The 21,748-nt window shown below is 30.8% G+C and overlaps 1 protein-coding gene across 1 annotated transcript in view; it reads right to left on the reverse strand.

Moving 5' to 3' along the window:
• Positions 1-8,589: 8,589 nt before the first annotated feature.
• Positions 8,590-21,748, reverse strand: part of LOC129220507 (drosulfakinins-like) — a 65,122-nt gene continuing 51,963 nt past the window's right edge. The window contains exon 2 of the mRNA XM_054854935.1: positions 8,590-9,116. Within this exon, the coding sequence (XP_054710910.1) occupies positions 8,750-9,109 (360 nt within the window). The 5' untranslated portion in view covers positions 9,110-9,116 and the 3' untranslated portion in view covers positions 8,590-8,749. The remainder of the gene's footprint in view (positions 9,117-21,748) is intronic.

Here is a 21,748-nt window from a genome sequence, read left to right on the forward strand (position 1 = left end):
ACACAGATCCACACATCCAGACAGAAATCCCGATATTCAGACAGAGAGACTTTGAGCTTTATTATTAGTAAAGATAGATAAACCATTCTTAGAGCTAATTTTGCGGTTTTTGTTTTGAAATTCCAATATATAACGGGAACTGTAACTGTTTTTTCCTTCCATTAGTGTTCCCCCCCCCTCAATACCGTATTATATTATGAACTACATTGAATTACCATGATTAATGTATTAACCAGGAAAAACTCCCATCTGCCACTGAACTTTTCACAGTACAATGTTTCAACACCCAAAAAGCTGCTTGCAATCCACTAATCTCCAACATTCTAGCAGACAGAGAGCAGTGATTCGTGCATCCAAACACTTTCATACGAGTGACAGATTTGCGCAATTCTTGCTGCGTCTCCGACTATTGCAACGCGAAAGCATGTGCGAATCCCCCCACTCAGTGCCTCTCACTTGCTTAATATGTCTGATAGGATATTCGTTAAGTGTCTACCCAAATGGAGAAGCTGTACTAACCTTAACACTGCCTCGAGAAATTGACCAATTATACATTTTTTACGAGTTTTCGGGATTTGAGTAGTAGAGATAAAGCTTCAGTGAAAGTGCAACGTCCTTGGAGAGCCGATGGCTTTTTTAATGAATGTTTTTATGCAGTAGAACCTGTCTGTCTTGAAACTCACGAAAATAAGAAAAAAAAATAATGCAGAGATAGATGAACTTCAGAACTATGTAGGTTGAAGTTCTTTCAAATAAAATTTTCAGTTGGAAGCGTGCTTAGACATTTTTTGTATGCAAAGTATTTCTGAAACTTCACTTTTAATTTATTAGATCAACATTTGCCAACAAGTAGACGAACTTCTAGGTTCTGCAGAAGTACCTGAAGGGTATTTGAGTTATATTTTATTTTAAGCTTGATATCACAACGCTAAGGTTCAAGTTTTCGAATGGGAAATACAATAAATTCTTTTTGTTTTGTTTTCACTACTCACTGTAACATATTATCTAGCTACATTACGAATTTAAGCGTAAAAGAAGTTTCATTTAATTGCCTTAAAAAACATTTTAGACAATCAATAAATTAGTAATATTTTCTCACTTTCAAGCATTTTAATATTCCAATAGGAAGTGCATTGTCGTCGTTTTATTGCGTCTACACACACTATCTGAACCAATAGACGATACCACTTAAAAGTCGGGAATAAAGGATATATTATACACAAGAAAAAAAATCTGTCATTTAACTTTTTCAGGAACATGAACATTTTCCAATAAAGTCTTGACTACAATGCCATTAATATCAAATAACATATGTAATTTTAACCATTTGAGATTACTGAAGAATTGCTGTAACAAGTTCAAGAATGAGTTAAGTATTGTTTTCAAATTCACTAATATGATTATTTTAATATGCAAAAGGTCTGTTATAACTTTTTATCTGATCTTTCCGGAAACTAATGAAATGATACAGAACCGATGACGTAACATTAAATGGTCCAGAGTTGGTGTTAGCATGCGGGAGAGTAGGCTGGCTTAGCTCTGAGATCTGCTAAATTCGTTTTGCTCTAGGGTCGTCTGGAGTATCTTAGCTTTGGAATATTCTCGATTACTTTAGTTCTGGGATTTTTTGGGTCAGTTTCGGTCTAGGATTTTCTGGATTAAAGTAGTTCTTGAATCTTCTGAATTAGCTTAATTTTGGGATATTCTGGCTTAGATTAGTTCTAGAATCTTCTGGATTAGTTCAGCTCTGGAATACATCTTCGGATTTTTGTATTATTTTTACTTTAAGTTTCAAAAATTCAGGTAAAATAATCAGCATTTCTGCTCACTTGAAAGAGACAGTGTAAATACGCCCATTAAAACGTTTTATAAAAGCTCCGGAATTCCAGACTTTTACTATATTTAGTAAAAATTTTCTATTTGACAAAACCTAACAAGTGATATCATTGATTAAGACAATTAACTTGTTGCAACAGCTAATAGCACTCCACTTAGAGGTTGCAAAACCAATACGAACGCAAAAAGGTGTATCATTAGGAAAATATTCAAACCAGTTGTACATGAAGATTTTTCTGAGAACTCAGTGGGCCGGCAAATAGGATCGTTTAGCACACCTGTATTAATCAAAGTTGTTACTCACAATTGGCTGACTTATTACAACATACATTTTCCTGAACCAGCCGTTTATCTTGAATACTCAAATGAATAGCCACTTCCTTCATCCATTTCATCTGATTACACTGACAAAGGGGCTATTTTGAGTGCGTAATAGCTTTTGACAGTTTCTTTCCAGTCACTTGTGAAAGGAAGTCAAGGTCATCGGATAGTGATGACATAATTTATATATGTATAGATGTATGGTGCTTGTACTAAGTATGTATGAATTAAGTACAGCAGGTTGTGTTGTTTGCAATATTAAAAACACATGAGCACTTGCTTGTACTCGTACCAGGCGCAAAGTTATGTACTTCTTACCGAAGAGAAATTTTTCAATGTTTCCTCAAAGTAGTCCTAAAATATCAATTTTTCACAGTGAGTATGAACCAGATCATTTAGTTTACAACAAAGTCATTGCAAAACTAAATGAAATCTTCGAACAAATAATGATTTCGCCATTATAGTTACAAAAACGGATCGTTTTTTAACACCAGTACAAACAGTTGTTTACATTACTCTTATAATGCAAGCAACACAGTTAGTAGGCCATTGTACACATCATTCTTCTTTTGTTATGAAAGTGGATCGACACATAATTTTCGTCAATTATAAAACGCTGAATGGAAAGCATGATTTTTCCGACTGTATTTATTTTCGAAATTTACTCTATTTCTTAATTTAATTAAAAGTTGTTTGCATTTTTTTGTTAATTGCAGAACAACTTAAAGTTTCCTTCAATTCCATCTATTTAAGCTGGTAAGGGTCTCTTTAAAAACATGGCAGATGGAACACATTTCCTTTGTATCAAAAGGGGGAAAATGTCAATTTTAAGATAAGTTTCAAAGAGATTTTAAAATATATTTCAATCAAAAAAAAATAATCTTCCTCAGAGAAATCTGAAGCTGGGCTACATGAGTTATGTAAGAGTAGAAGATCATTGCAAAGGTGTTACGTAATCCAAACAAGTCAACGTTCTGCTTTACAAACGTTTCAATATTGTTTCTTTTTTTTTTCTTTTTTTTTTCTGTGTTTAAAAAAAAAAATCAAAATAAGGCACAATTAGAAAGTTTTTTTCTTAAATCCCTTCTTCTTATTGTTGTTTTTAATAATTTGTCTATTTTCAATGAAATGTTTTTCTTTTTTTTTTCCTAGTCGGAAACAGGGTATTGTGCTCATAATTCTTTTCACAAACAAACAAGTTTTTAACGATTTACGTTGATACAAATGCACTTTTTAATCCTTGACATATAGTATTAATTGCTTTCAATAGATTTTAGGCTTTGTTGTTTTTTATTTTTATTTTTTTAATTTTTTTTAGCTCAAAAGATCTTTAAATTTATAAAAATCATAATTTTGAAGTAAATTTTCTGCAAATCAGGTTTTATTTTTCTATTTCAAAGCAACAAAAAAATACTTTCCCAAATTTTTGAAAGTAGTACGAGCATGATATATTTATTCTAGAAAAAACATTTGATGCAGTTGCTACTTTGGTTCTTCAGGAATATGGCTTATTAAATCTACCAATTGAAAAAATAAATAATTACTGACTTTAAATGAGGAGTTACACCACTTTACCATCAACACGGTACATTTTTTCGCTATAAAAATATACATAAAGTATCTTTTACCTGATTCCTGAATCAGCTTAATTGAGTGAAAAATAAAGAAATTAGAAAGATTTTTCTAAATTTCGTACAGTTGCTCCCAAAAATTGATCGTACACTTTAAAATTTTGCAGAAAAACCAGAATAACGCAAAACTTAATTCGAGTACAAGGTCCAATATTTTTTTACATCAGAAAAATTATGCTTATGTTAGGAGGCAATTTTCTCTAAAAGTTCAGCAGACATTTAAAATTGGGTGATGTATTTACAAATGTGAACATTTACTTTAAAAGACATACTACACATTTTTTGAAGCTGAAATTATTCGCTCATCCTGCATACTAGGAGTGCGCGTTCAAGAAGGAAAAAAAACATTACCAAAAAAAAAAAGTTATCAAATTATCATGCCATGGCAGACTTTCATTGTTGACGACGTCAGAATGTTAGTCGATGGGTGAATTCGCTATTTTATATATGAGAATTAAATGAATTCTTGCCAGCGACTTTAAAATCCAAATTATCTTCGGTTATTTTTCCCTCCCAAAAAGCGAATATTTTTCTGATGCTGCCACCTATCGTACGGATGTGTAACTTAAACCGCAATTTAAATCCATACGATGTTTGATCTTTCAGACTTTCACCTTTTAGAATCTGCTTTTTGATTGCAATTTCAAACCAAAACCTTCCCAATAGAAAATCACGGGAGGTAACAATGACCACCTCCAAATTTTCCTAATTCGGCAAATTTTGCTGACGATTCGGCAAATTTGGAAATTGTCAATTCTGCGTTCTGGATCTTCGGTTTTTTTGAGCCGTGTCAAACCTGCTAATTGCCGCCCCTATCTTTTTAATGATTTGTGTGATACTCGTATGTTATCATTCGGGAAAATTCAGAATTTATTTCGGCAAAAATTGAGAATTTTAAGTTTTTTTGTTCATTTCTTTTTAATATTTGATCCTCTTGTAAAATTATTTGGACAAAAGTGATGTAAAAAATATTCTTCATTTCACATAAAACTTCTCAAAAAGAAAAACCAGACTGCCAAATGATGCAAAACCTAAGAGTCTTGAAAACTTTGTGTTCTACTTTAACTTGTTTAACAAAAAGTAATGGTAAGACTATCTTTTTTCTTTTTATATTCAGTAACAGCTCTAAAGTGACTTCTTTAATTTAAAAAAATAAATATAGAGCTGAATTGTAAAACGTGTATTGAAAATACTCCTTTTCGACTGTTGTTATTCAGTGGCCGTGTAATACTCAAACTCAACCTGAGAAGGAAATTTCTCGTACCCCTCGCAACGCTTGTATGCATTCCTAATGCTGGTTTTATTCCTTACTAGCGGTACCGGACTGCTTTGCCCGTAGTTGAAAATTAAAAGGTCATTTGCTTAACCTGTATATTTACAAATAATGGATGATGAGTTCCTCGCCAATATGCTATGTTAATTTGCTCGTCCATGTTATGATAATTTACTTGTCCATGTAATGATAATTTACTCGTTAAGGAAATGTAATCCGAACTTGGCTGACACACTTCCATGTATCCAAATTTATTCCTCCTTGTTACGGTAATTCGCTCGGTATTGCTGCAGAGGAATTAAATCCACCAATAGTGGCTTGAAATTGGAATGAAAAAAGAAAAAAAAAAATTGAATTTTTGAAAAATCGCTTATTGGTGCTGACTCCCATGCTGGGAACTAATTTTGTGCCAAATTTCTTGAAAATCGGCCAAACAGTCTAGGTGCTTTACTGATCACAGATATCCAGACAGAGATCCAGACTTTCAGCTTTATTATTAGTAAAGATCTCTAATCACCTTGCCGAATGGGATGTTTTCTTATTTAATTCATAACATACAAATAAAATATGTTCTTAAAAGGTGTTGGGATCAATTGGCAAGCATTAATAATATGGACCTATATGTAAATAATAATGTTATTTCTCAAAAAATCATGCCATTCAATACCAAAAAAATAGTCACTAAAGAGTAGGACTACAATACTTCGGCATTTCAATTGCTCAGTTCATTTGATTTGCTTCAATTTTCCTGTTCAAGATAAAGAACACAATTTATATTGGAGCTAAGCTCCTGTACTTTTTGATTTTATCGAATAATTAAACAGTTAATGAAATTCACAGTAATTTCGTCTTAGTATAAGTTTTTCATCATTTTTTTTTTTTTTTTTTTTTTTGAGAAATTATGGTTGCAAGAGAGAAAAAAAGCTTAAAACTGACTGTTGAAAGATTGGTTTGCACTATCAAGTAGATATTTGCAACTATTTCCTTGAAGATATTCAATGCAATCGTAATGTTTTCTTTTTCTTATGAAAGAAGTGTCAAATGCTAAATATTCGCAAAAAATAAATGAATAAATAAATAAAAATAAAATTAAAAAAAAATAAATAAATAAAAAAAAATCATATTTTTTCAGCAAATTTTCTGTATTACTCATCATAAAAATATGTCAAAACTTTCTGGGACAAGTCTTAGTGAAAATCTTCACAAATAAAAGTCTCCAGTGTTGAAATTCGCACACCACAGTCGTATTTTCAAAATGGTATTCTACGATGTTCGTTTCAGTTTGAATTAACACAATTTGCACTTTGATGGCACTGAGTACTTTTTCGTTGATATGAATATTTGGTTTTCTTACGTCTATCTACTTCATTTCCAACTAATATTTTTCTTCCCGATTTTATCTTATATATGTTCAAATTTTATGCCTTTCTTCCTCTTAGCAATGATAAATATTTGCATATAAATAATAGCCATTGACAAACTCGCCAAATAGTCATCCCCAAAAGAAGTGTAGCAGTTTTTAGTTTGAATGAAAACTCTATATTTGAGACTCATTAAATATGCAACTCACATAGATCTCTGTGTTTATTGATGATGACTGGACTAAATTAAATAGGAGAATTAACTTACATAATATATATTTTTAGCATATGACCTTTTTGTTTTTATCTTTTAAATTATTTTTAACATTGCATAATCTGCGAAAGCATTAAGTTTAAGTTTTGCATAAGGGTATAACAAGAATATTCAGCTGCAGCGAAATGCTGCAGTTTAAAGATTAAACATTTCTGTTTAATAATAAGAAAATTATAGCCAGAGAAGAAAATTTCAGTCATAGAAATCAGATGTTTATACCTTTTCTTTGAGATTAAAAGTTTGTTAAAATTTTTCTTATGTGGAAGTATGGTATTAATAGCGAGTAGGGATTGCAATACTGGACCAAAAATTCAATACCGGTATTCGGTATTTTTAAAACGTAATATCGAAATACCGGTATTAATACTGGTATTTGAAATGTCTCAAAAAATGCTTGAAAACATATTGTTTCGTTGCCAAATTTTCATAATTTTGTATAAAAATTGTATTTTTTATGAAAACGTATTGTGAACAAATATAAAATAAAGGAACAAATGTAATAATAAAAAAATCAGCAATAGTAAAAAAAAACAACAATGCATCTATTGAATTGTCTCTAAACCTGAAACTTAGTTTAGTGTTCAATTTTCCAACAGTTGAAAATACTCTTTCTGAATTCGCAGGTCGGTGGTATTGTCAACAATGCGCGATGCACCTCCTTAATTGTCTAGAAGTCCTTCACTTTCAAATAATTCGTTTTCTTGCGTGTTATTTTTGGATAAATTCTTTTGTGTGTGTGTTTGTGTGTTTCTTTTGTATTGCGAGTATTATTATTATTATTATTATTTAAATTTATGGCTATTTGAAATTTTTTTCCGAGAGACGATACTTTTCCAATACTAACATTATTTTCTCTTTAGCAGGAGATGTTTGCGTTTGCTTGTTGGTTTATCTTATTCGTTTTCACCTTCTTTTCAAAATTCTTCAATTATAATTATGTAAATATCCGAAAATACGTTGCAATTGAGTATGCTTTACCTCTATGCAAACTTTTAAGGCACTACATAATTTCTAAATATTATCTGGACAAGTATAATGCCAAATAGTGAGTCAAGACAACAAACCAATACTGGGGACAAAAAATTACCATTTGTTCTGCTAGCAAGAAAAAGTATTTGTCAAAATTTAGTACAGTTGAGACAAATAATTAAAGAGGAAATCATAAAGTATTGCAGCAACTGATGGTTGGAATTGGAATCAATTGTTCTTAGGACTAATACATTCAAAATTACACTCGAAATTATCTTTCACAAAAGGGAAAGTAAGTGAGTGATTAGGGAAATGGAAAAAAAAAAAAAAAAAAAAAAAACGGTGACAAAAGCGCACGAAAATTACCTTGCACGAAACATTCATCTCACCATCTATTAATGACAATATAATTTTGTAATCTTTCTGCTGCTTTTGTTTAATGATATTTTATTATTTAGTGCCTTTGTAGTCAAATTTTTATATCAAAAGATTGACTTTGGTTCTGTAACATGGAAAAAAAATGTACATTTAAAATATAAGTAGATATTTAATAAGTTAAATAGAAAATTCTTCAATTGAAACTATTTATTATTTTCAGCTAATACCGAAAATACGATATTTTACCTTAACAAATACCGGTATTCCAAAATAGCGAAATTGCTCGAAATACCGGTATTTAGTATACCGATATTGTAATCATTAATACTGAGTGTTAAAAGTAGTAGATTAATATACTTAAAAGTGGAAGGTAGAATTGTGAAATTAAAATCATTAACTATATTATAAATGTAATTTAATATGCCTCATGACAGGGCATCAAATAACAGCTTTTTTATGAATCTTATTTTCATAGAGTACGATTTATGTACACTAAACCAATTAACAAATAAGTGACGTGTCACTACAAACATTTGAAACAAATACTTAAAAATCAAAAATTATTTATTAATGATTCAAATACAATGCAATTACACATTCGCCTACAACAGATGAACCAAGATACAGACACGGATATCCAACGTTGAATCGATCTCCAAAAGTCTTTAAAACAAGGAAAAAATAGCAATAGCTCTTAAATTCTTGTTCATTTTCCGTACCTCATGTGCCCGTAGTCATCGAATTTCTTCTCGCGAGCTTCTGGCTTTGTGCTTCTTCCAAACCTCATGTGGCCGTAGTCATCAAATTGTCGTTTGCCAATGACGTTTTCTGACTCCTCGTCATCGAAGTCAGTGAGTCCTACATCTGGGACTTCTGCTTCACCCCCGTGTCGACGAGCCAGTGATGATGTGTCGAGAGATCTGGCAAGTGCCAGGGAATGTCGTCCTCCAGGCCCTCCAACATAGGGCATAACGAGACGAGCTAAACGCTGTAGAGGTCCTGGAGGTCCTGCTGTTGTTAGCTGGAAGGTCATCAGGACGAAGATTGCTGTCCACAGGCAGTTCATGATAGAGCTAAGAATTAAAAAAAATGTATCCATATATTAGTGAACAGAAAGTTTCGAAATTTAAGTTTACATGTTCGTCATCAAATATTTCACTGTTTACAAGAATTGATTGTAGAAGATAGTACTATCAACAGATTGTTTAATTATTTCTGTGAAATTGAAGGGTTGCAAAGATGAATGTGGCTGGTAATCTATTAGGTATTTTTTAAAAGTTTGATAAAGCTCTTTAAGGCCAGTAAATTAAAATGTAAACATCCTAGGTAACTCGAGGAATATGAAGTCGGTGCTTCAAATCTCGCCCTTTGCACTTTTCAACTAGATGCTCCATCTGTAATTATGACTTTGAGCGTTCCAATACCTTCAGCAAATTTTGTAGCCCTTCTGTCTTTTAAATACCCTCAATAGGAAAAATTTACGGGAGTAGTATAGAGGGAACGACAGTCCAATGCTGTAAGAGTATCACTGTCATTCCAATTTTAAAAACCTCTGCCTACTGTAATTTTGTAGACAGTAAATTGTTTGCTTTTTAACTAGTAGACAAAAAATATAGTATTCAAGACTTAAGGTGAATATTTAAAAAATTATGGATATAAAAATGTACTCACATGAGTAAGTTTTGTGAGGATTACTCGTTACTACCTACTGCTGACTACCAATGAGCTGGAAGGGCAAGCACATGGTTTTCAGGAAGAGATGGAAGCATCTATTAATTTTCTAACCTTTAAATTAAGCAGAGTCCATTAAAATGCAAGAAGCACGCTCATCATTTTTTTTTCCTTTTTCCTCTCATTCAGGTAGAATCGTCTTAATTGGCCTCTTACCAATTGCATGGCTAACCATGGCCAGACAGTAGAGACTTATATCTAGCTCTTTCGATAACTGACAGCAACTATCTAGTCTAGACACAACAGTGTTGGATGAAGAAAATAAAAGTTAAAATGCCGCATTATTTAGATAGCAGGCAGTATTGAAGACGTGCGATAAAATATTGGTGCCTTTTAGATTTTTTGGAGTGTTCTTTTTCCTTCATTGTTCTAAACTACAAGTGTTTTTTTTTAAAATTATATTCCGTAGATCTTTATAAGCTGATTGCTGCGATTGTTATAAATAATATTTTGTTGCACGATGTTTGAGATGTATCGTACTAAAGGGTGTACTAGCTGTCATTCGAGAATAATATTCTAATAATTTTGTCATGGAAGTTTTGGTTTTCCAGAATAATATAAGCCTCAAGGCCGAGATGAGAGGAAACGTTTTTGAAGGATGATGTGGAAATATTTAAGAATGAAAGATTTACAGTCGCCTCCGCTACAACGCGATCCGACTTACGCAAAATGGCGTTAACACGATTTTTTCACCAGTAAAGAATTTTAGACCTAACACGAACTCCTCGCCTGCAACACGAAATTTTTAGAAGGGAATCGCGGTGTGTAAGTATCGCCTTTCTTATTGGCTGCTAAAATGTTTTTTTCCATGAATTTACCGTCATCCCTTTAGCATCACTGAAAGCGGAAGTTCCCACACCGTACTAGTCTGAACATCGCTTATACAAATAACTTCTCCTCATTTCCAATTTATTTCTTTTATTCTAAATGTGAAAGTTGACGAAATATAATGACACCTAAGAGAGCTGTTTCATCTAAAGTTTGTGAAGACAGAAAGAAAAAGAGAAAGTTTCTGACAATTTAATAAAAGCAAAAGATTATACTATTGAAAAACTATAAAATGCGTCGAAGGTAGAACGACAATTAGGTATGAGTGAATCTTCCATATGTATATGTACAATTAAAAGTCAAGAAAAGGAAATCCATAAAAGTTCACCGAGTAGTATCTAAGCAAAATGCAAAAATTATAAAAATGGAAGCTGCTCCTGTATTGTGAATTTAAGAAACCAGGAGGACGGGTGAGCTATAGATGGGAAGCCTATAAAAGAACTAGTGAAGCGACTGTAGTGTGTATTTAACAACATATAAGAATAACGGTTTCATCACACATCATAAATCATCATCATCTTAACTTTATAAAAAAAGTTCAATAAAGTTCATAAAACAAATACCATTACTAGATATACTATACAGTACAACTATAGTGCATTTGTTTTCTTAATATACATTGTATGTACCGTACTAGTTTATTTACGTCTTTCTTTCCTGTTGATCATTGATTTTGTGCATTGTAGCAGTTTTTTTTTTTCTTTTTTACACAAATAAAAATTAAGTTTTTCATGTAAGAAACAGTAATGTATAATTGAGAAATGGTTTTTAACAGTTTGAAGTTGTGTTTACAAGTGTCTAAAATAATTGGGCATGTTTTTAAAAGTTTTTACACATACCCTTTTCCACAACGCGAAATTTCGACATAAGCGAGGGGTCTTGGAACGCATCGACTGTACTAAGAACAGCAGCGGTTAAGAAATTTTATATACCACTAAGCATGTCAGGACAAAAGGATGCAGAGACATACATTTAATGAAGGGGTCGGGACAAAAACGTGATAAGCTACACTTTTGAAAAAAATGGTTTTTTCTTCTAAATGCTGCTTTGATAATTGAAATAATCACGACAATGGGCTTATGTCATTGTCAGAGAAACGTATCTGGTTTTAGTGTTGCAGAATATAAAATGTATAATATCGATGAAAAATATTTATAGAATTTTTCAAAAGTTGGAAATTGGCCTACCGAAAAAAAAAAAAAAAAAAACTCATGTGTGGCGTATCATTCTTTCCCCGAGCCCTTCAAATTAAGTGAATCGATTATTTCAGAAATTGCGTGAGTCCATTAGATTCTCGTAGGACTTACGCCCTTTTTGAAATAATCGATTCAAGTATATATTGTTTTATTTTAGGGCAGGAGCTCAAGAGCCTGACTTACTCAATCCTATTGGGACCGTTTAATTTACGGCGGTTCCGATCATATGCGGTAAATATTTAATGATTGGATTCAGTGCAGAAGTTGTGGAGGTTGAGTTCACTAAAATTTGCCAAAATTTAAGAACTAATTTTGTTTTATGAACAAGATGTTTGTACGAAGCAAAAGTGTATGTATTAGTCTCTAAATTAAATCGCTTAACTTTCAAAAAGTTTTAACATTTTCAATTATTCTTCCAATTATTGTTTATAGTTGACTGAAATATCATATAAAATTTTACAATTTCGGAAATAAATTGTGATGTTCTGTGTGAAATCAAAAACTTGTACAAGTTTAAAAATTAAGTTGGTTAAGGTTAAGCACAATCCGCTTCAAATAAAATTGGTGAAACATAATAACTGTTACAAAATTATAATTTATTTCTGAAAAACGTATTTTCTGACATATTTTCTTAACACAATGAAGTCCCGAAGCATTTGCAGTGTAGTTTGAGTAAGCTGTAAAATTTCATGAAATAGAAGATAAATCAAAGCGCTCACTCGACCTTTCCCTATATTACGTCCATTCTAGCAATACATAGAATTTTTTTACCGATGCCAGATTGTTATAAGTATTTGTGACGAGAATTATTTTATGGAAACATGTGTATTGAGTAGATGAAAAGAAAGCATGCTTTACACTTCAACATCATCATTATTTTTCGTCAATAAGTATACCTTGAAAGCAAAGTTAAGTATCAGAGAAAAAAGAACAGAAAATTTTCACGAGTGAATGTCTTTTGAAATCAACAATCTGAATGAAAAAGTCAAACTTTATTAATGAAAACTGAAAAACTGCGGAAAACACACTATACACAATTATGTTAGACTAAAAATCAGTTTCCTTAAAAGAAAAGAAGGAAGTCATTTTAATGGTTTCATTTCAATGTCTGTTGGTAAATATAAAAGTCTTTGAGGATAAAAGTTTTGGAAGCACGACGCTTTACTTTTCACTTCTCACATAATGAGTCTGCTATTGACAGCTACATAATTAACTCTATCAATAAAGGAGATCAAAGTTTACTTGTTTTTGGATAAAGATTCAGACATCCATTAAATCCAAAACACTGGTAGTGGGAGTTCTTAGTGCTAAAAGTTTTCTTTCATCAGTTCTTTCAAAGAGAATTGTTTCTGTCTAAGAAATACTAAATACTTTTTATTAAGCCATACCGTTATGAAAATTGTCATAACACTTTGTTTAACTAGAATTAAAAAAAAAAAACCCCGTTATGCAGTATTTTTTTACTTAAGATTTATAAGGTCAGTGCTCATCAAAAGTACGAAAAAAGGCGTGTCATTGCAAACAATATAGCTTAGCCAACCAGCCAAATAATTTGTATTTAAAATTAGAAAAATAAATAAATAAATAAATAAATAAATAAATAAAATAAATTAATTAATAAATAAAATAAAATGAAAAATATTTTTTAACGAGTTGCGTAACTTTTGGATCACTCTGCGTGATGAAATTCGTTAAAATCATAGAAATATAATTTTAATAAATGATTTTTTATAATTTTAATAAAAATATTTGTATTATTCTTCGCTTCTCATTTGAGTTTATGTTGATTGCAAGATTGATAAAACTATATATGAAAAGTACTGTAACTAACAGAATAAAAAGAAATGATTTAAATAGATAAATAAAAGTTGATAATTTGACCCAATCATAAAAAAAGAAAGAAATCCCAAAAATAGTATTTTAATAAATAAGTTTGCTTCATTAATCAGAAGATAAGCTAGCTGTTTGAGGGATATCTACTTCCAAAATGTTTGCGTCATTTTTCACTGATCATTGCAACATTGGTGGGACAATATCATAAATGTTCTATAATTAACAATATAAAAAGAAATGAAATAAATAAAAGTCGATAAGTGATGCTGACCTCAAAAAGAAATAAAAAGAAAACCCAGAAACAGTATTTTAATAAATATGTTTGATTCATTAAAACAGAAAATAAGCTAGCTATTTTGAGGATATCTATCTCAAAATGTTTTTATTATTCTTTAACGATCATTGCAGAATTGGTGAAACAATATAAGAAACATACTATAATTAACAATATAAAAAGAAATGAAATAAATAAATAAATAAAAGTCAATAAGTAATACCAAGCGTAAAAGGAAAGAAATAAAAGAAACAAAATTTTAATAAACAAGTTTGACTCATTAAACCAGAAGATAAGCTTTATGTTGGAAGAATATATATTTCAAAATGTTTGTATCATTCTTCACTGGTCATTGGAGTTTATGTTGATAGCAGGATGCCAATTATGCTGCTCTTTCTTCCGATCGTTTGAACGGTTCAATTGATCTTTAGATAAAAAGAGCTGCGTCATGAAAATGCAAAATGGCTGCCCTTTTTGAGTCCTCTACTCATTAATGTCCTAATACTTCGATTCGAAAGTATAACATCTTTGCCAAGTTCATTTTTTACCCAGAAGGAAAATTGCGACTTTAGGAAATCTATTGCTTTGAAGAAATACCATTCCATCATAAACGAACGATGGAAGAAACGTTAGAAAGATGTAAAAAAGCTTCTATCATTTCCAAATAATTGAAAGGAAAATAGTCAAGTAAAATTTTAATGATCGTTTTTAGTTTCAATGGCTGAAAAGCGAACCCTGGGACATTCATCTGTAGATTTATGTACGTTTGTTTTTTGCAGTACATTCACAAGTTGCAAATGACTGTTGTATATCTTCGTGTCAATAGGTACAAACAAGAAGGTTTAGAATGGATTTATGTAACGCATAAAAATGTTTTGACAATTTATATACAAAACTATTTTTCCAAATGAAAAAAGAGGAACATGCAAGTAATAAGTTAAGAAGAAAAAAATTATGATATGTATATGGAAGACTTTCAGAAGTATCTCCAATAATATATCCTGAATGCTATTTGAAATATTTCAGTAGATCGTTAATCAAAACATATTTTTTTGAGAGAATAATATAAATTCCTTAAACTATTCCCGAGAATAACTACCAACATTCACTGTTTAGTCCACTGTTAGCTCAAATGCTTTTGTTTTAAAATTCTAGTTAATTCAATTGAAATTACACTGTAAGAAAATTCTGAAACGTTAATTATTATTTCCAGCAATTTTCCGGGGTTTCAAGAGTTTCAATCAAATTCTTGGGAAAAACAAGTATTCTTTGCGACAAACTTCCTGATTTAATTAATTAAATTGTTTTTTTTTCTTCTGTGTATTCATATCTTCACTCTTATCTTTAGAATTTACCTACTCTTGCTTTAAGATTTTCAGTCTGGAATATCTATAATAGAGCTTAAAACAAAATTTTCATAAGGATATCTTCATACTGGTATCAAAAAAAGTTTTAACATCTCAGCGAGAGGTCTCCGTAAACAGAGAATGAAGCTCCATTCCGGGGAGAATGAAGATAATCGCTTGGGAAGAGCTATCTGAACAACGCGTGAACACTGATCACACACCAGCTGATGAATAGATTGCAACTTGTTTAAAGAAACAAGGTTTTAAAATTTTTTTCGTGAGTGAAAACTCTCATAATTGTTTCTTAATATTTACACACATCAATAACAATGACTTTTGTGTCATGAACAAAATACTATTTACCGACCAAATGATAGACTTTCGCAAATTAAATTAGACAAAAGTGTTCATTCATAGTTCAGACTACCCAATAAAATATTTATTAATATATAAAAATATATTTTTAGTTGCCAGTGAGCATATGCACTCAGCTTCTTAATGAGGTAATTCAGCTTCAACGCGGCTGTTTTCGATTGGCAATATTAATATAATGGAAACCTTTCTGTTCCTGGTTACTAAAGTTTTGAAAGACGTGCAGCCGAGTAAGTTTGTTTGGTATTTATTTGCAATTTTGCCTTAGCACCCGCTTTAAGTTTCTAAAAATAGAAAACTGTATACATTTCTGAATTGCTTTTGAAATTTTCTTTATTAAATCCAAAAATGTGGCTGGCTGTTATTGGGAAGGTCTTAATTCCTCAGAAATATTCTACGTTAATTTCAGGAAAAAATACAGAGTTTTTGTGGAAAACATACTTCTCTAATATATCTTAGTAGACAACTCCGTAAATGACATTTTCAACTTTACTTCAAGATAAATAACGAGCTGCAGGTGCGTATCCAGAGAGGATTTTCCGATATATCTCCTTCCTAAACTCAGAAATTTTTCTTTTTTAGCCACAGAAAAGGATTGAAACTTACCACACCTCCTCCAAAATGTAGCAACTTCTCCGAATTTTAAGAATAACTTTGGTAATATTTACACTGACAAACAGCCCTACTTAGTGTTAAAAAACAAGCTGGAAATTGGTGTGCATAAAATTTGATGAGATCCATTTTTCTTCAAAATTAACTGACTTGACCAAACTTACAACATTAATTCGATATGGTTTTGTCAACCTCGGAGTTATTTTACGGACTCTCTGTATATTTATGACCATCCCGAGAGACCCTCATCTAGTTAGTTTTTGCAATGACATGAACAAGGGGCCCTAGGGTGTAATGTATATTTATGCTATTGAAATTTAAGTGTAACAAGCTTTAATATTTTCAAAATTTATCAATTATTTTTAAACTATTATTTATTATTTAAGCTGAACGTTGTTGGTTAGTTTATCACGTGTGGACAATTGCAAGGATGAACAACGTACGGAAAAAGATTTAGGCAAGAGGGATCCCAGGCGCAAATAGCCACGGGAGCTCCGGCCAAAAGGATATAAAAAATTTTAATCCAAAGCAAATACTTTGTTTCCTTTTTTCAAAGGTGCCAGAGGATATTCCCTTTTGTTTTGCCAGGTAGAGGGTCTCCCAGCTTATTATTTGTTAGTTAACAATAAAATGCATAATGTGCATACACACTGTAACGACACATTCCATTTAAAGATGACATTTCGGTCATCATGAGCAAATATTAGTATTGGTTGCGATAATTACATGTTAAAACTATTGCATACTTACATTTTTAATATGAACACAAAATGCTTAGACTGCTGAGTTTTTTTCCCACACAAATAAGAGACACTAGTTACTTTATTTTATTTTGTTAAAGAACAAATTTTCGAACAATTTAACGGCTTCAATCTCAGAACTGATAAGAAACTCAAAAAATAGTGGAAATTCTAAATAATTGGACAATTTGATTACAAGTTGTCCACATTAAGGCCTTCTTTTAAAGAGGGGGGGGGGCAGATACAGTCACCATAGTGACCTCCCTAAATCACTCCCTTACTAACCTATATTATATATATATATATATATATATATATATATATATATATATATATATATATATATATATATATATATATATAATATATATATATATATATATATGTATATATATATATATTATGTCATACGAATGAGAGTAAGTATATTTAAATGCCTTTTCTGGAATTTAATACAAAACTGAAAGGATAAACGAAAAATAAAACATGAACAAAAAGTAAAACATTAATCAACCGCCTACACTGGTAACAAAATTTGAACCTCATTTTATTAAATGGCAACAGCTAAAAGCAAAGTTAACACATTAAATTCTCTGCGTTTTGGGAAAATTTATGCTATAAAAGAGGCACGCACTGGTCGTATAGATATGATTTTATTACGAATAATTACGATTAAAACTTCTTCAAAAAGATCATTATGGCAAATCATAAGAATGGTGTTGGAAAGAAAGTGAAGTACGTGTTGCCACATTAATGAACTTTAATTCGTTAAATATTTGTCCTTCATTGAAAATAATGGGTACTTTCTTCAATTTGATTGCTCCCAAGGTAATCATTACTCATTGTTGCTTCAATAAATGCTGGCTATTAATGTTTTATACCTGAGCGAATTATACTGAGAAAAGTTTTGCTCTTACGTAAAACTTATCATTATAATTGAAAATTTTAATTTGGTAGAATTTTGTCGTATACAGTAAGTAGAGTGGAATATCTTCCACTTGTACTCAACAGACGGAGGGAAATATTTTCAAAAGGACATCTGAGGTTCAAGTTAAGAAGACACTTTCGCATTTTTGTTCTCTCTAGTTAACTAATATTTTGTCGTTGTTGTTACAAATAAAAGATGACAAAAAATCACATTGAAAAAATGAGTTTTTGATTGCGTCGAAGAAATCACTAACATGTTAAAAATATTACAAAAGCAGTGAAAACACTTGCAGTTACAGAAAAGACAGAAAGCAAAAGAAAAAAAAAATAGGACATACCGGTTCGAAACAATGCAGATATCAACAGGTATTTTATATTTAATGACAAAGAATTCAAAGGAAAGAGAAAAATAGGTTGGAAAAGAGAAATGTAGTCTTAATGCAATTAGCGGATAGTATTAATCAATGATAAAATACTAAAAAAGATGACTTACATTTAAACAAAGTCAGAAAAGCAAAATCAAAGTTAGGACAAATGGATAAATAGCACAAATGGGTAGAATGCAAGGTCAAGAAAAGAAGTTTAAAAGAAAATTCAGTGATAATTATTTATTTATAAATGTAAATTTAAAAAAAGGGGTCTGAAAAGTACAGATGAAAGTTGGCGGACGACGGTCAAATGGATAGACTACTTCAGTAATATTTTTCATTACTTAAGAAAACTGTAAGTTCTACTTTCCCATAAGTTTGTGAAAGCATATGTTTTGCGGTAATACATTATATTCAATAAATGCAAACGCGAATTATGTAGTATACGCTCAAATGTATCACAGAACTCATATAACACTTCGAACAATAAAACTTATTTCCAGAACTTAACGAAAGGATTCATTTGCGTCCTTAATGGAAAGGAACATTGATGATGATGAGAACATTTAATTACATGTCTTTCCATGGAATATTTCTACAGACGATTGCAAAAGTGGTTTTGGAGTAGTATTTTACAAAGAAATAATTCCGTTTGTTTAGAATTCAAGGACTCCTTCAAGAAACAATCGAGCGAACAAAACCATGAGAAATTGGATAAGGTAGAATAGAAATAATACAAATTTAAAACGAAACCTTTAGTTTGAATCAGCATTTTATTAGGAAATAATAAAAACAATGCAAGTTATTTGTGATTGTGAAATCATTTTTCAATTGAATCAGATTAGCATCGACTATACGTAATTAATTTTTAATGAATAATAGGAACGGAAGATTACCGATATTAACATTTTTTAGTAAGTTTACACAAAATAATTTTCCAAAATCAAAATTTTCTCTTGGTTTCAATTCCAATCGGAAACTATATACTGAATTTTACTTAAAAATCCATAGATATGTAAAATTTTACAAAGAACCTATCACCATACATTTAAATTTTTCGTTTAATTTCTTATTTATATTTCTTTTTTGAAGCTTAATGAAATTATTTTGATGGTAACACAACAGAAGCGTTTATTGGATTACGAAAATATGTGCTGATTTTTTTTTCTTTCTCTGTTTCAAAACGCGGTTCATGATCTTCATACAAACACAGTCAATAATTTTTAGTGCTACAAATCAAAACTAGTTCTGCCGTGGACAGGTAAACGGCAGTAGCTGAAGAAATGAATTTTCAAAATATTTGAAGCGTTTTGGATTCAATACTAACAGTAGGAAAATAATTTAATTAGAATTTTTTTTTCGTGCTTTTTTCAGCGGAAACCGATGAAGCAAGCTTGTACCACGAAACTAAAGTAAAACAGATGACAAAAATGCAAAAAAGTAAAAAAAAAATATAAAATGCAGTTACTGCCCTTTACTTGCACATGACAGAGCTTTGCAATGAATTTTAGCAAAAAATAACAACTTAGTTCCTAAAATGCGATTTTCAATAAGACAGAAACTCCCGTTATAATTAAAAATTCGTATTTTATAAAATATAAAACCAAAGTTAAGAATTCTAACAAATAATGCGACTCAGTTTATGTGCACAAATATTTTTTCTACTCGTTTTTACCATTGTAAAATTAATATTTCACTAAAAGAAAAAAATATTAAGTAAATATTACACGTTACGTATAATTGTTGTTTAGCTATGTTACGAACTAAAGTATTATCTGCTCTAGTATTTACACAAGAGGCTGAGGTCATCGTAAAGATACATTTTTCTACTAAACTGTTTAACTTCGAGCTTTAGTTTCGAAAATATATAGTTCATTAACACAGAGCAATGCTAATATATATATATATATATATATATATATATATATATATATATATATATATATATATATATATATATATATATATATATATATATATATATATATATATATATATATATATATATATATATATATATATATATATATATATATATATATATATGTATATATATTTATATATATATGTATATATATTTATTTATTAGGGTGGCCCTTATTTTTCAACTTTCGAAAAAGTTAGCTCCCAACCCCCTATTTTGTTCCAATGGACAAAAAAATGATGTGTTCAAAATATTAGCTCAATCGGAAAAGTTTAAGGGGTGCCGCAACAAGCATGAAATTATCAAATTTTCTCCAAAAAAGGAATTTTTCAAATCTTTTCAAGTTAAAAAAAAAAAGCATCTCGCATATTTACATTTTTGACGTACCTATATCTTCTTACAGGTGTTATTTTGCTCTAACTGGTTTTTCAGAGACTTTCTATGTCTTTCCCCCTTTTTCCTCTGACGTCTTTTGTGGTATCAAAGCTTTTTGACCAAGACACCATTCACTACTCATGACGCGTTCTTGCTACTGCAATTGTTTCTACATCAATCTTATGAAAATTTCCCTGTCAACTTTTTAATTGAGTTATTCTTTGTAGTCACACTTAATTTTATGAGTAATTTTTAAACTAGTTAAAAATATAATTTGAGTATTATCATATATATCAGGATTAGGACCATGATAGTAAATATAATGTTTGTATTATTAATCAAATCCTATTTTTTTTCCCAAATGATTGGATAAACTTAAATTAACTCTATTTTTATTATGTGCTTCGTTTGATTATTTTCTAACTAAGTATAACCTTGTCTTTGTTCATTACCATCATTACCATTCCATCGTTTATTATTCCAATACATGAAACAAATCAATTGTCGAGCCGAGAACATGTTTCATTTTTACGGTAGTTTGCTGCTTTGATATGATAAAGACTGCTGCTTTTTAATCCCAAGTTTTAAATAGAGTCACAATACATATGATCTACATCTATTTAGAAGAAAATTTGATGAATTGTACAAAATAAGAGTTCCAATTGAAACATCTTTTAGGCGAACATCAGTCCTCTCTCTGTCCAGTATATCTCCCATCCCCCTTAACCGTTTCCCACCATCCCCTTCCGAAGAAGACCCCACATTTGGTCAGAGGTCAAAAGTCAAGCGGGGGTGAGAGACGACCTTGGGTGAGCGTGGGAGCAGCTGCCCACAATAGAGCCCCTAGGGGCCTTAGCCCCCAAGAGTGCTGCTGGTAACTTGCGCCTGACTTTCGTGTCATTATCAACTCCGACTTGCAAAATGGCATCAACGTCTTCCGGTAGCTCATTAAACAAGTTGAGAAAAGATTTCTACATTGATCTTGTTGGCAACATTTCTAATCAAATTGTTGGAGCAAAGCTACCATCGAATAGACAAGTCTTGAGCGTCTTTTTTTACAATATAAAAGTTGTAAATATGACAAAAAAAGAAAGTGCAACATTAGTGATTCAAGAAGTATCTGTTTTTTGGCAAAAGGCAAGAATTCCCACTAAAAGAACGGATCACTGCGTTGACAAG

This window comes from Uloborus diversus, chromosome 4 (assembly GCF_026930045.1).
Source record: "Uloborus diversus isolate 005 chromosome 4, Udiv.v.3.1, whole genome shotgun sequence".
Taxonomy (NCBI): domain Eukaryota; kingdom Metazoa; phylum Arthropoda; class Arachnida; order Araneae; family Uloboridae; genus Uloborus; species Uloborus diversus.